The following is a 15428-nucleotide window of genomic DNA, read 5'->3' as shown; positions in this document are numbered from 1 at the left end:
CCTCTGCAGCAGGTGCTTCAGGTCCTCCTCAGTTTCAGCAAGCAGGGTTGTGTCATCTGCATAACGCAGATTGTTGATTTATATAGTGTACTAAAAATACTGTATTTATACATGTAAAGTATATTAAAAGTTTGTTGTACACTGTATATATAATACTTTGAATACCTGTATCGTCCCACTCTAAACCTATGGTAGTCAATCAATCATGGATAATGGTGTAGCTACCTGGTGGGTGACTAGAGGCACCAGTGTGGCAGCCACGGCCCTGGCTTAATAGCATGTGGGAACCACACGCTGACTGAGGACACTGTGGGGAATGCAATGAGGGCACGAGAGCAAGTAAGACACAAATCAAACCACACCCCTGCCACCCCAGTCAATTCTGGCTCATGAGGACCCGACAAGACAAGAAGGGTTTCCAGAATGGTAAATCTATCTTCTGGAAGGAGACTGACTTTTCTTTCTTCTGAGGAGTAGCAAGAATAAGTTTGAATCTCTATGACTTGTCAGTTAGCATCCAAATGCTAACTGACAAAAACCCCTTGAAGAAGACATATTGTTGTGGCATGCCCTTGAGTCAGAACCAACTCACAGGTGACTCTACAGCAGGTTTCCAGAGGCAGTAAATCACACGGGAGGAAGCTGTCTGTAGTTCCCACATACAGCAATTGGTGGATTTGAATTACATGCCTTAGCTTTGGCAGTGCAACTTCTTACCAGTAGCCACCACAGCTTCCTGAGGAAGATACAACCATATGAAAAGGACAGTGGAAGGGAGAAAGACCAGTCAGGCAGCACGTGGTTTTCAAGTTGGGCTAAAATCAGAATCATCCAGAGGGCCTTTAAAACACTGCAGTGCAGAGATCCAATCCTGGGAGACTCTTGATTTAGTGTGAGGTAGGTCCTGGACATTAGCATACTATAAATCCCCCAAGGCATGTTAATCATCCTCCAACATATGCCAGGTTTGAGAAGCCGGGGATAGAGCCTTGCCAGTCAAAGGGTGGTTCTGACCCTTTGCAGGACGAGCACTACCTGCAAGCTTGTTAAAAATGCAGAACCTCAGGTGCCATCCGGACCTCCTGATCCAGAGTCCGCATTTTAATAAGAGGACTTGACTCGTGTGCACCTTGGGGGTTAAGCTGCACTCATTTAGAGGGTGGTGACAGACAAAGAAAGAACTCCCTCCTTGGCTCCAGCCGGGAGATGCAGCCCACCTGCTCCCTGCCAGGGAGGTCATACCCCTTGAGAGCAGAGCAGGCGGGTGCTCAGGTGACTGTGGGGAGCCATGTCACAAAGCTTTGCTTCTCCTGCCTCCCCAGAGCTGCACCTGGGCCTGCGTCACAGGGTTCCATGCACAAGAGCTGCCGGAGTCCCCACACAAACCCCTTCCTTTGACTAAAAGAAAGTCTGAGAGTGAAAATGTCACCATGAAAATGGCAAGAAAAATAGAGGAGTCTCTTCTCCCTTCCACAGTCCCCTTCCTGCTCTCACATCCCCCTTCCTCAAGTGCTCTTTGCCATGGAAGAGACGAGCGCAGGAGAGGAGAGCTGGCCCCCCGCACGGCCCCAGTGAGAGCGTGCTGCTGGGTCAGCCATAAAGACAGTACTGTCCCTGCAGGCCTGGAGGCGGCTGGTACCAGCTCAGCCTCACGAAGGAGGGAATCCTCGAGGGAAGACCAGAACAGAGATGCTCACATCATCTGGCCACTCCAGCACCCTGCGCCCTGCCCCCAGCTCCCTATCACCATGCTGTCTTTGTTTCTATCATCTGAGTGTGTGTACACCTCTCTCTGTCTCTCTCTCTGTGTATGTGTGTGTGATTTGTAACACGTGCCTGTCTCTTCCAGCCTGGCAGCCACCATCCTTGGTGCCTCCTTCGTCCCTGTCCACCAAGTGTAGACTTTATACACAGCAGGGTTCCTGTAAATACTATTTGCAATCTTGTGACCACACTTACTAGGGTCAAGTTCATGGCTCAAGACTCACCTGCCATTGAAGAGTGGACTCTGACTCATGCTGACCCCATGTGTTTCAGAGTAGAACTGTGCTCCACAGTATTTTGAATGGATATTTTCCAGAGTAGCTTCTTACCCCTGTCTTCGAAGGCATCCCCAGGTGAACCTTCAGTTAGCGGCTGAGCATGTTTGCACCACCCAGTGACTCCATGTCCTTTACAAACAGGCACTTATTACAAATTACTACTGGCTACCCTGAGATTCAATGGGAGAAAACAAGAAAAGTATAAAGCACAGAATCCCAACCCCACCCCCAAACAGCCTCCACTCTGGAAACAGACTTACACGTAACAAGCCTAAGACCAGAAACCCAGGAAATGAGGTTAGGTAAGTGCGGCCAATACAATGGAAATTTTCTCTTCCTGTTACTTGAGCAGTATTATTACTCACCTCTTGACAGGTAGAGAGCTCTGGTGGTAAGGAGTTGCACTGACAACTCAAAGGCAGGAAGTTTGACTCTACCAGTTGCCTTATGGGAGAAAGATGGGTAATCTCTTCCCATGTAATTTACAGCCTCTGAAAACCCACTGGAGAGTTAGAAATGAATGAGTTCCAACTCAATGGCAAAGAGCTGAGTTAAGATTATTGACTGACATTTTAAACTATTTTCCCTTGACTACTTACAAAATGTGGAATCACCCTGCAGAAAACAATTTGGTCTTTGTTTTCAGGTTTTGGTGTTTTTTCTAACCTGAGACTGCCAAGAGGAATCAGCTGGGTTCTGATGTTGACTAAGTCCCAGAGGCATGATGGAATCCATCATGGCCCCATGGAGAGGACAACAAGGCTCAGAGGACCTTCTCAGCTGGTGACCATGCATCCGAGAGGTTAACATGTCTTTGGGTCATGAAAGTTCTATACTGTGACTCCATCCAGGCATCTCCCTATGTGTCCCTTCATTTGTATACTTTTCACTTGTAATAAGTCTGTAGCCATAAGTATGGCATATTCTCTGTGAGATTCTGTGAGTCATCCCTGCAAATTAACAAACCAACAGGGGCAACGAGAGCCAGCAGGGATTGACATCTGCCTACTGGATGGTGTGAAAGAATGTGTCCTTTTAACTTGTGAGCTCTGACCCAGCTCAAGGTGACCAGCATCAGAGAAGTGCTGTGTTGGCAGCTCGTCTGAAAGACGGTGTCCATCTAACTTGTGAGCTCTGATGCAGCTCTGGGTGGTTGAAACTGGAGAGGAAATGTCATGTAAGAAGCTAATAATAAGGATGGAAAATAAGTAGTGAGAAGTGGATACATTTACACACATTGAGAACTGATTCGTGCTCATCTTTACCACAGAGTTAGTGACAGAAGTGGAATTTATCTACTTGGCCACTTACTTTGTGCACAATTACTCATCCACAGCCCATCTGGGGGCATCAGCACCGTACCAGCTAAGCAGGATGAGAGCAAAGATGCCTAGAGTTCAAGGGGGAGACCAAGAACCTCTATGATATATGCTCACAAATATCTGGCCCATCGCCTGTGTTCTACTCCACACACAGCCAGGCTGCAGGGCATCAACACTGCATTCCTTGCCTCGTCAAGGCTCCCAAATGTCTCAGATCAAGCCTCTGGGACCCCAGCCAGAATCCAAGGAGCTTTCTCTCTGTCCTTGAAAGGAAAACTGCAGTCTGTCCTGTATGACTGTTCTTGTGAATACAAGAAAGTCAGGGGGAAATCCACAGATAGTCTTTCAATTCAAATTCAACCTGCCACTTTCTCCAGCAATTTGCAAAATGCACGTTCATTTGGAAACCTACTTTACTTTATGTCAAAGAGGTTTATTTAGGAGAACCAATATGTATAAATAGGTGGAAAAGGTCAAGGATTTGAACTATTTGAACTATACAGAGCTGTGCAATCCAATACTAGTGCCACCAACCACATGGGCTGTTACTCAAATTTAATTAAAACTCACTGCTACAATCAAATTAGCCACAGTTCAAGGGTTTAATAGCCACACGTGCCGGACACTGCATATTTTCATACCCATTTGTATCATCACAGATAGTAGACAGAACAAATATTGAGTGTTTCGAATAGCATCTTCTGAGACCTTCTGTTGCTCTCTCAGTTTTCTGGAGAGGTGTTAGATACTGTGCATTAAGTAAAGGAAGTGCATTTTCCCCAATGTAAAAGAGTTAGTTCAGACTTGGTGACCTTAGGCAAAATAGGAAGAAATATCTCCCAAAATGCACCATCCCCACAATGTAAAACAAGCCAGGAGGAGTAAAACAGGTTTATCTTTGCATGCATAGTGAGAAGTCTCTCCTTAAGAATGTCATTACTAGTTTCCCTAACCCATACTTTTGTTTTCATCATAAGGACCTTGAAACCAGATACTGCTACCAATTTGCTGCCAGAAAGTCCATATGCTACCTAGTCCTAGCCAGAATCTTCTTCCAACTCCCTAAAATAGTTCCCTGCTTTACCTTCTAACCTGGAATCACTGGAGGCACTATCTTGCCGAGATTGTAGGTCAGCACCCTGGACAGCGACTGGCTCCTAAATAGTGCGCAAGAGAACACTCCAATCCTCCTTTCCAATAACACCTGCAGAGGAAACCTTCGGCTACCACTAGCTGTTCATCTGGGGATTTCTCAGTCACTTCGAGGACCAGCTAGGAGTCAGTTCTGACTTGATGGCAATGAGCTGAGTTGTTGAGTTCTAAGACCACAACTTTGTCTTCAGAGAAAGGGCCAGCTAATTTAAGCAGCCCTGAACATTCTTCACTAAATCCAAGAAAAAGTCAGGTAGTCAAGGTGGCCCCAACCAGTCCCTCCAGCCGCACTTACCACTACTCCAACCTGGTCAGTTAGCCATGTCTGACCGCAGTAGCTGTGTCTCTCCTCTACCATCATCCTATGCTCATGCTCCCTCTACCTTCCAGAAATTCCTGCTTCCTCAAGCCTTGAATTCCAATCTAGTTTCTACTTATCTTCAAAACCTTCTAGAGAAGGGGGGATTAATCATGGGGTTGTACAATTTAATGGGGGGGGGTAAGAAAAATTGGACAAATCTGGTCTGGAAAACAATGCATTTGAATCTTGTAAATAAACTAGTATAATAAAGAAGAAAGAATCTGGGGAGGAAAACCCAACAACAACCAAACAATAAACCTTCCACAAGACTTTAGTTTGCATTTAGGCCCTCTCTTCTTTGTCTTTCAAAATCACTGCTGGTTTGGATCACATGCTAAATCACTTGACCACAAAACACGCTGGACAACTGCTAGGTTCAGACATGGCTTTTTAAAAGTTCTTGATGGGACACAGCACTAGCACTTCACCCCCTGAGTCTCATTTTCCTCACCAGTAGTATAAAGTTCTTGAATAAAAGGTCTCTAATTTTCAGAGTCTCTTGGAAAAAGTCATCCAGAAGAGTGTTATGCACATAGTAGGTGTTTCAAAGAATAACTAAGGCTGCAACAAATATTACAGCTGAGCCCTGAGAACCCTGGTCTATTTCCCAACCACAATCCCAAAGGTTTCAATTCCTCTCAGTCTGTGATGAGGATCAGAAAGAGGTCTCGTTTCTGTCCTGGTCCACGTCAGCATAGGAAGATTGCCTGTGGCCTCAGAGGCATTTTCCTTCATAGAGAACATGTCACCACCAGCATGTGGAAAAAACCCACACGGTGGGTACTATAACACTGACATTATAAAAATGCCGCTCCCATAAACATGGCTGTGTTACCAACATCTGACAATGAATGAAATTAACTATTAATAATGCATAAGCCCAGGTAGATTGTGGAAAATAACAAAAATTGGTATAACAAAATAATATTCTGACTGATTTCACAAGTCAATAAGGATTGTTTGGGGAGGGGAGGGGAAGGACTGATTTAAATTTTTAATTTGACATTATACTTCCTATCAAAATGGTAATTATGATACATACCACCTCTAAGCATTCAGCTTAAGTATCCACACACAGTAAGATCTAGAGATGACTCACCCTCTCTTACACATGGGGACTTTAAGGCTCTCAATGTTTAATAGCTTCTGCACTGCAAATAAAAGTCACACATCTAGTTGGTATAAATTCACTAACAAAAGCAACACATACGCATGGCCACATGCACAAAACATATATTCAGAGATATCTTATTAAGGAAAGAAGAGTTACGAAACTCACTGACCCTAGCACTGGAAAATTCCACCAAACATTTGCAAAAAAAATGTTACTGCCAAAGCAAATTGGCCAGCTTCAGAGAAAGAGGGAATTCTCATCACTGGGGAGAGTCCTTGGAATTGCTCTGCCAGCCATTCACTCTCATCCCAGAAAAATCACAAGATCTTACAATGAAACTCAGCATCTGGACAGTTAGCCCTAAAAGAGAGCTCATCTGGCCAGTATAACCCGCATCAGATCCGTTAGAGCTGGTTCAGCCTGAAGGCCAAAACAACTTGGTCCAGGAGACCCTGCTGCAAGAGAAAGCAAGCAGAAGACCCTATTCTGCTAGTCAATAACTTAGACACTCAGCACCAGGGTCTTGCACGATCACGTCTGCATAGTCACATCCTTTATTACTGAGTAGCATGAATCCCTACCCAAATCATGCCATGTATTCATCAGGATCCAAAGGCACTTGTACATTCCTGCTTTTCTTCTGCTCTTCCACTAGCAGATCTTCTTACTAAGTCAAATTTTTCTTTTTTCCTCAGATTCACATCAAGTCCTTTGTCCTCCAGGGGGCTTTTCCAGACCAACCACACCCAATGTGACCTCTGTTCAACCCTCTTATATTTGTTGTTGTTGTTTAGCTGCCATCAACTTGGTCCCAACTTAAACTGACATCATGTATAAAGGAAGGAAACGCTACCTGACCCAGTCTTTATGATTGGTTGTAGATTGAACCATTTGGTACACAGGGTTTTCATCGGCTGGTTTTCAGACATGGGTCACCAGGCCTTTCTTCCTAGTCTATCTTACTCTGGAAGCTCACCACTTCACAGTAACAACTGCTCAACTTCACAGTAACACACAGGCCACGATGACAGACGAGAGGATGCTCTGTATGAAATCACTGGCCACAAACAAAACCTGGATCTTTTTCCTGGAAGGCAAGGATTCTGGCACTAAACTGCTACTGTCTCTAGTCCCACCTTGTATATACTGTCTGCAAATTGGTGACTATTTCTTACACTTAAACATATATCTCTGACTTCCTTTAGGCTTCAGAAAAGGCTTTGCATTTCTCCTGAAGATGCTGTGGTGCTCCTACCACACACAGCAAGTGCTCAATAAATGTTTGGTTATGAGGAGAAAAATACAAAGACCTTCTCAGGAGGTTTATCTGCCACCCAGAGGGCAGAACTAATTAAGAAGCCAAGTGTACAGAGCTGGGTGAGGCAGATGGAAACAGACCAGTGGGGGCACCACAATCCTCACAGTCTGCCTCCAACTCCGGGTGCTGGGGACCCTTCGTTCTAGGACAGAGTCGGAAATCCTCCCGTCCAACCCTTGAGCGGCTGATCTCAGGCTGTTTATCTCGTTAACTCTGTTTATTGTGATCTGAGTAAGAGGTTTGAGGCCCTGCAAGCCCCTCTCTAATTAAATTCATTAGAACAGATTGGGGCTTTCTTTCTGGATCTAGGAAAAATTAACAACATGATTAGCATCATAATGACCGGGAGAGAGGGGCTGCCAGGGAGGCCTTTGGGGGGGGCTGGCCCAGGCGAGGAGAGGAAGGGTGAGGAGGAGCAGGTGAAGGAGAAGAAGGCAGATGCTTCGGCAGCTGCATCCCTGAGGAGGGGAGATTTGGAGTGAAAATCGCATCGCTGGCGACCCCACTTTGCCCCAGCCAGTCCAACTTTTTCAAGGCATTTGGGAGAGGAAATACAGGACAAGAAATTCACACCACCACCAATTCCAGGGGCACAGGCTTCTAGGGGAAGAGACTTTTAGTTCTGCTAAAATTGAGAACATGAAAGTACCTTAGTTTTTTTTTATTTTTCCACCAGGAGGAGGGGCCAAGTACAGTATATAGAAGAGGAGCTTGGGCTTTGAAGTCAAACAAAAATAGGTTAAATTTTAGCTCTGCAGCTCACCTGTTGTGATCTGAGACAAGCAAGCCTTTCTAAGACCAAGATTAATCCTAAACAATTGTTCCTTCACAAAATTAATCCTTATGAAGACTAAATGAGATGATGCATATAAAAGACATAGCAGGCTGCTAACCAGATAGTGAAGTGCTTTAAAGTGATGACTCTTGCTGTTATGCCACTTTCACTTTTCCTGGCTTCTCTCAAGACCAAATGAAAGGATGTGGCTGGAGAGTTCTCAAGCTGGTCGGCACAATCTGACCTAAGCACAGGGTCAGCAAAACTGCTGAGTGCGTACTCCAGCACCAGGCACCGCCTTTAGCCCCACAGCCTGCCTCTGAAGCCCCGGGGATAGGCCACAGGAACCGACATCTGCAATTGGCCAGGGCCCAGGTCCACAAGGAAATGCTCAGAACTTGGAGATCCTGCGGCTCCAGCCAAGGCTGGGTCCATACAAACATTTGGGTACAATTCCAACAGATCTTGTTGTTCACCATGACTCCTTAGCCATGCCCCTACCCTACAGGAATTCCTATAGGAATCCATCTAACCAAGCTATAGCAATGCTCATGTTGAATCTTTATTTGGTTTCATTTTTGTCTCTCCAACTAGACTGTGTGATGCTTATACGACCAACATTTAGCACAACTCCTGGAAGATATTAAAAGGCCCAAGATGCAATAATGAATTAAATTAGGTGTGAACAGAGGAGTTCATTTGGGCAGATGAGGCTGGGAGTCCATATCCTTGGCTCTTCCCCCAGTTCAGATGTCCACATTCAAGGGTATAATAGCAAAAGCTCTCTCCTGATACCCACTGCTCTTCCCTCCCCTATCTGAGGTTCTCTGATAACTCCTATCTGACTCTGATTTCCCCATAACTCCAAGACCCCGTTGCACACACCTGCCTTGTTTCTGATCAGGTACCTGTGTTCACTATGTCACTGGGTTCACTAACTGTGCTATTTCCCCATCAAACTTGGAGCTCCCTGAAGGTGGACACTGGGGCCCTTTCCTCTGATTCACCTGACAACATTATCTAGACCACACATGGTCCATAAGATAGAAATGTTTGTGATAGCAGAAGGAACAGTTAAGTAGCCTTGACTTCTCAGAGTTTATGTGGAGTGTTTCCCTTCAGGCCACAGAAGCATTTCAGCCACCAAGAGAACATTCCCCCTCTTGCACCATGTACCTCACCTCCTCCCACACTCTCTTCTCACGGTCAGGTCAAGGGTCTTACCTGTGTACCAATCTAGATGCCACCAACCACACTGGCTTCCTGGCTGTGGAGGGGAAGTGGCTGAGACCACTGAAAGGAAAGAAACTCCTCCTCACTCGCCCTCTCTGGTGTTCTCATGCAGGTTGACGTCTGTAACTGGCCTGATTACTCGTCTCTCTCTTCCAATGCACTGGAAGCTCTGGGAGATGGGACACCACCTTACTATCTCCTGATCTCAGCACCCAGCACAGCAGCACGCTGTAGAGCTTAATTAAATGAGTGAATAAGTCTGTAATCAGCCTTAAGTCACTCTCCCCACACACACATCCCAGCTAAACACACGAAGACCTGCGCGTCTATCTATCTCTGCTTTCCTTCTTTCTGTTTCCTAAGCACATCTTTTTAGAGACAAAGTGTTGATATTAGCGATGGTCGCACATGGCTCGTGTACCACATGCCGCTAAATGACAGATATAAAAACACTAAATTTACAAACACTGTGTTGTATATACATATACATAAAACAAAAGAAAGATAAAAACCTCAAAGGCGTTAAGAACAGATTGCTAAAACTCCTTTGCCGGGCCCTAGTAATCTGTATGCAGATCCTTGAAAAAGAAACAGGGTTGGGTTGAATTAAAAGGTTTTCCAGCTTTAAAAACAAAGACATAGAGATAACCCTCACCCCACTTCCCACTCCTGGATGGTCTTGGACATTTCAGGGGACCCCTGGCTTCCAAACAAAGCTGGGAAAGAGAGTGACGGGGGAGGGAACAAGTTGCAACAAGAGGGTGACCAGAGATGTAAAATCATTTCCCTCAGTCACTGCAGTAAAGGACCTTGGTCTTTCTTCTTTCCTCTGAGATTTGAAGCCAGAGTGCTAGCCACAGAGCAGCTACTTCTGTATGTCCCTGAAAGAACCAGTCTTGTAAGTGCAGCCTAGTTCAGTCTCCAGGGAGCTGGTGAAGCACAACCTGCAAGTCTTGCTCTGACTCTGCAAGGAGCTGGCTCCTCTCTCTCGGTGTGTCCTGGTTTATCCCTGGGTAGCCTTTGAGATGTCAAAGCTGGGGAATCAGAGGTGACATTCACCACACAAAAAACAGGAATGTGTACCCTTGTTAACAGAACCCTACTTAACCTGAGCCCCAATCAAGCATTTCAACGTCAGAACCTTAATCCAATCAGCTCTCAGCGATGGCTTCAGGTGATGCCTCCTCCCAGTACCAGGAAAAGCTGGCTGTCCTGGGAGCGCTGATGCCAGGGGAAGCTTCCTGCCCCACCCCCACTCAGTGATGGGGAGCGGACTGAGAAGGGCAACAAAGCGGAGGGCCACCATCCCCCAGCTGCAACATGCCCCCTTGCCAGCACAATCTGAGATCAATTCAGAGTTGGGGCACATGATTTGGAGGCATCCAACCACTTGGGTTTCTAAAGTGAGGGGGTTGTGTGAGGCACAAGCAGTGTCCAAAATTGGGTCTTAACTTCACATTTTAAGCACCTGAGATATTTCTCCAAAGAAATGGGCTAATATTCTACATTCGCCAGCGGGTACGCACAATTTCTTATGTCAAGTATGAGTATCTTTGCTCATTCATGTTGTGTTCTCTTTCTCTTTTTCCCTACCCTTTCTCTCTCTCTCTCTCTCTCTCTCTCTCTCTCTCTCTCTCACACACACACACACACACACACACACACACACACACACCCTCTTTTGCTGAATCCAAAGACTGGGGAGAAAGTACTCCTTCACAAGAACCAGTTGAGTCAAGACAAAAGGAGGAACACATGAGATCCTCATCGTCAACTCTCCCTCCAAAGCCACACAACCAGATCTAGCCATCCCCAAAGCATGGGGGCGCATCCCACGAAGAGCTAGCTCACATTTCCCCTGCATCCCACCAAGAGCTGATTCTCCCTCTCCACACACTTAATGTTTCCAGTTCTGTGGGTTCGGAACCAGCGTGTCTCTAGCTCTGTACAAACACTCCAACTCCTGCACAGGCCTCCAAGCTCTATGGCCTGCCCCTGCCAGAGAACCATAATTCCAAAGTAGACAGACAGAAAAGTAGCATTGTTTCCATGCCACCAGACTAATTTTCTTTCTCTTATACACACACACTTGGATACTACTGCCAAATGCCAAGGAAGGATTCAGAAGCACAGCCTGGATCAAAGCAGGAGGGGGCTGCCATGGGGACCAGCGTCTAGGTGATTCAGCACTCTGCCCACTCTCAGCCCAGTCCATGGGCCATTCAGGACAGCTCTTGATGCCAGAGTGCTGACTTAAGAGGCTGAGGAAGCATCTTTTCTAAACTCCAGAATCCATCTGCCCTCCAGCAAGGCTCTTCACCCAGGCCTTTGCACCTCAGGGATCAGAACAAGGACCCCAAAGGGGTCAGTCATTCCCTCCAACCATCCCTCCTCTTCTCCATCTTCACACCCTCTTTCAATCCATTCCACTAACATTTGAGGGCGAGAGGAAGGTGGCTGGAGAGGCACAGAAGAGAGAGCTACTCAGCCCAATATCCTTCGTTCCTGGGAGCAGACACCACGCAGGAGGGCAGAAAAAGGTGATAACTGGACTGTGGAACTGTGAGTAAGTGGCCTTTAAGACCCCAGTGCCAAAAGAGGGTGCACCTCAGTACTACCCTGTGGCTGTAAGGAGCACCAGGAAGGACAGTGGGGAAGGCGAAGAGTAGCAAACGGCTACCAGCAAAGGTGGAGAGGAAGGGGTTCTAAAGAGGGGCTGCGATGCAGGTGAAACCAAGAGGCAACTGGGAAGCGGCTGGGCCAGGGTGTGCACAGGGAGTTGGGGAGGATCTAAAGTGTGCTGGAGCAAAGGGGCGCCGGCCCACGGGCGCTGGGAGCATAAGATGGGGACGAGCAGAGCGGTGGGAAAGGGCAAGACAGGGGCTGGTGGAGCTGGGAAAATGGAAGGGTGGGGTAATAAAACGTGGGATGCCAAGGTCTAGAGGTATAAGGGCAGGGCTCACAGACAGCGAGAGAACAGGGAGGAAAGGGGACGCAGGGAGGAAAGAGGACAAGGATGCAGGAAGGGGGAGGGGACGCGGCCGCCGAAGGTAGAAAGGATGGGCAGGGGGTTGGAGCTGGAGAGAGAAGAGGTAGGGAGGAGAATGGGGGAGGCCTAAGACAGGGACATCAATGGCACAGGGTGGATTCAGCGTGGGTGACGATGTAGAGGAGAAAGGACCTGGACAGAGGGGGATGGGGCCAGGTCGGGGGATGGAGACCGAGGAGGGCGGGAACAAGACGGGGTGGGGGTGTCGGTAGCTGGATTTCTCTGTCCCCCACGCACCCATTCAGCCCTCTTCCCCATTCCAGCTTGCGCTCGCCTACCTCCAGGAGCGCAGGCTCCGGCCGTGGGCGCTGTCCGCTGCCGGCACCGCCACTTTCTCCGCGGCCCCTGCAGCGCCTCTCGCCGCCAGCCGCCGCATTAGGGCAGAGACCAGCCCGTGCGCGTGCCCGGCGGCGGCGCGCGCCCGATTCCCTGCGTGCGCGTCCCTGCGCTAGGTCCGCACGCGCGCGCGCGCACTCGCCAAGCGCCGGGCGAGCCGGAACCGGGTCGGAGGCTGAGCGAGGATGCAGCGCAGCGGCTCCTAGGGGTCGAGGTCGCAGAACTGGGGACAGGAAAATCCTTCCTCTCTCCACGTACACTGCCCACCTGCCTCTTTGCAAGGCACTGGGAATAATCCCCACTAACGCTCGCTGCCATGTGCCAAACTCAACGGAGAGAAGAGGCTAAAGCCCCCGCAGGATCATGGTTTGCCCCGTATGTGCACCTCCACCATCGGACTCTGACTTCCCAGGGGCAAGGGCTGGTCAAAGGCGTGTGTGCTCCAGTCCAGCAAAGAGATTGACTGGCTGCCTGCGAACTCGCCGCAAAGTTTGTAGCTTGAAGAGTTGTTGGGTCCAAAATTGGGGGTTGAGGCGAGTTCTGGTGGCCTAGTGGTAAGAAGCTGCGCTACAATCTCAAAAAGCATTTGAAAAGTTGTGCCAACTGTGAGGGGGTGGATTGGGAAGAAGTCTTAACGAAAAGTGAGATTGTCAGTCATCTGCCGTAGAGGCGCTCAGAGACTTGTTTCAATCTTGTTATGGTGGAGAAAGCCCCTGACCAAGAGGCTAGCTAGGTCAAGTCCTGGCTCGGTCACTATCTGAGACCAGGTAAGACATTCTTCTCTCAATTGAACAATGGAAAAATTGGTTGTATTTTTTTCAGGTCTTGTCTAGCTCTGACTAACGAGGATCCATTAGACCTGAAAACTAGGTACACCTTCCTAGAGAGAGTTGGTTTAGTAGTGAGATATTGAGCTGCCGACCCAAAGGCAGGTGGTTTGAATCCACCAGCTGCTCTGGCAGAGAAAGATGGACAGTCTCCTCTCGTGTGATTTACTGCCTCTGAAAATCCACCGGAGGGTCAGGTATGGGTCAGTTCCTACCTGTCCAGTCGACTTCTAGTCCAGACCCCGTACTCATCACCCAGGAGTTAAGGAGTAGAACTTGAAGAAAACAAGACGGTTTTCTTGACTGTAATCTTCACAGATGGCCACGCCTTCTTTTGCGGTGAACTAGGTGGGCTGAACCGTCAACCTTTCAGTTACAGATCCAGCACAAACACTTAGGCTCTGATGTCGTGTGTAACTGACTGCTAACTGAAAGGTTCGAATTCACCACTCGTCTGTAGATAGATGAGCAGTCCCCTGCCATAAACCTTACAAGCATTACAGCCTAGGAAACCTAAAGGAGTCAGAATTACCCTGACTTCAGCGGGTCTCGGTTTTTTTCGGTCTTGCTTTTGTTTTTTTAAGTTTGTTATATTTTTAAAAATATGTGCAGGCTACTGTGTAACTGTGTTCCTAGGTGACACCTGAAACAGTGAACAGGTTCCTTCTGGGGAGTTTTAGTCTTAGAAAGGGCTCTTGGAAGTCTTCTAGTCCAGTCCTCTTCCCAAACCAGTCTAACACCCTTGTGAAACCACAGCTATAGCTCGGGCTCCTGCCCTGCCACCTTCACTCTGACCTGATAAAGTATATAGAGGACTCAGAGGGGGCAGTCAAGGAACAAGAAAGTGCCAGATGACACTTCTTTGCTAGTGACTCTCAGGCATTGTTATTATGTGTTATTATCGAGTTGTTCTGAACCCTGCTCTATCCGGAGCCAATCTCACAGATTCTGACACACCTACCTTCATTATCCCAGTTATTGTATCAATCCATCTCATCCAGAGTCTTCCTCTCTTGCACTGATTCTTCCAAGCATGATGTCCTTCTCCAAAGATTGGCCTATCCTGGCTACATGATCAAAGTATGTAAGACAGAGTCTCAAAATCCTTACCTCAAAGGAGCAGCTTGGTTTCACCCTCTCAAGGGTAGACCTGTTAGTGCAGTACATGCTATGTTCAATACTCCTCCAGCACCACAACTCAAAGGCAACAATTCTTCTGCCATCCTTGGTTATTGTTCAGCTCTCTGCTGCATAGCAAGTAATTACAGGGGCCTTTAGAAAGTCTTGAGGAAGATGCTTCAGAGCATCAGGGTCCTCTGACGCCTAAGGGTCTAAGACTGAAAATGTCTAGATCTAACTGACTCCATGGAATCAAGAAAATCATTCCCTTTCCTAATCACTTATTGTGTGTCAGCCACTATGTGTCTCGTATATGCTATACTCTAACTTCTTTACAGTGCCATTGTCCTCAGGCCACTTCCATCACACAACAACCCTACAGGACAGCGCCCCACTTTGAGTTTCCAAAGCTGTAATCTTTATGAGAACAGATTGCCTTTTCTCCTGTGGAACATCTCACTGGTGAGTTCAACCCCCTGACCTTTGGTTTAGCAGCCGGACACTTAAATCTTTGCACCACCAGGGCTCCTGGTTGACTGACTCGAAGAGATCCATATTTGTTCCTATTCCTGAGAATAGTGATCTAACAGAATGTGGAAATTATCTAACAATATCATTAATATCACACACAAACAAAATACTGCTAATGATCATCCAGAAATAGCAAAAACAGTACACCGACAGAGAACTTCCAGAAGTTCAGGCTGAGTTTAGGAGAGGCCATGGCACCGAGGATATCACTGCTGATGTCAGCTGGATCCTGGATGAAAGTGGAGAGAG

The 15428-nt window shown here is 47.4% G+C and overlaps 1 protein-coding gene across 2 annotated transcripts in view; it reads right to left on the bottom strand.

Annotated features, from left to right (window-relative positions):
* NFASC (neurofascin) overlaps window positions 1-12758 on the bottom strand; it is a 272454-nt gene extending 259696 nt beyond the window's left edge. For both annotated transcript variants that reach the window (XM_006887905.1, XM_006887909.1), the window contains exon 1: window positions 12645-12758. In XM_006887905.1, the coding sequence (XP_006887967.1) occupies window positions 12645-12742 (98 nt within the window). In that variant the 5' untranslated portion in view covers window positions 12743-12758. The remainder of the gene's footprint in view (window positions 1-12644) is intronic.
* Between the last annotated feature and the right edge of the window lie 2670 nt (window positions 12759-15428).

This window comes from Elephantulus edwardii, unplaced genomic scaffold (assembly GCF_000299155.1).
Source record: "Elephantulus edwardii isolate Elephantulus edwardi_28Jun2011 unplaced genomic scaffold, EleEdw1.0 scaffold00063, whole genome shotgun sequence".
In the NCBI taxonomy this organism is placed as follows: Eukaryota; Metazoa; Chordata; class Mammalia; order Macroscelidea; family Macroscelididae; genus Elephantulus; species Elephantulus edwardii.
Note: the sequence above shows the minus strand (reverse complement) of the source record. Positions and strands in the feature narration are given on the sequence as shown.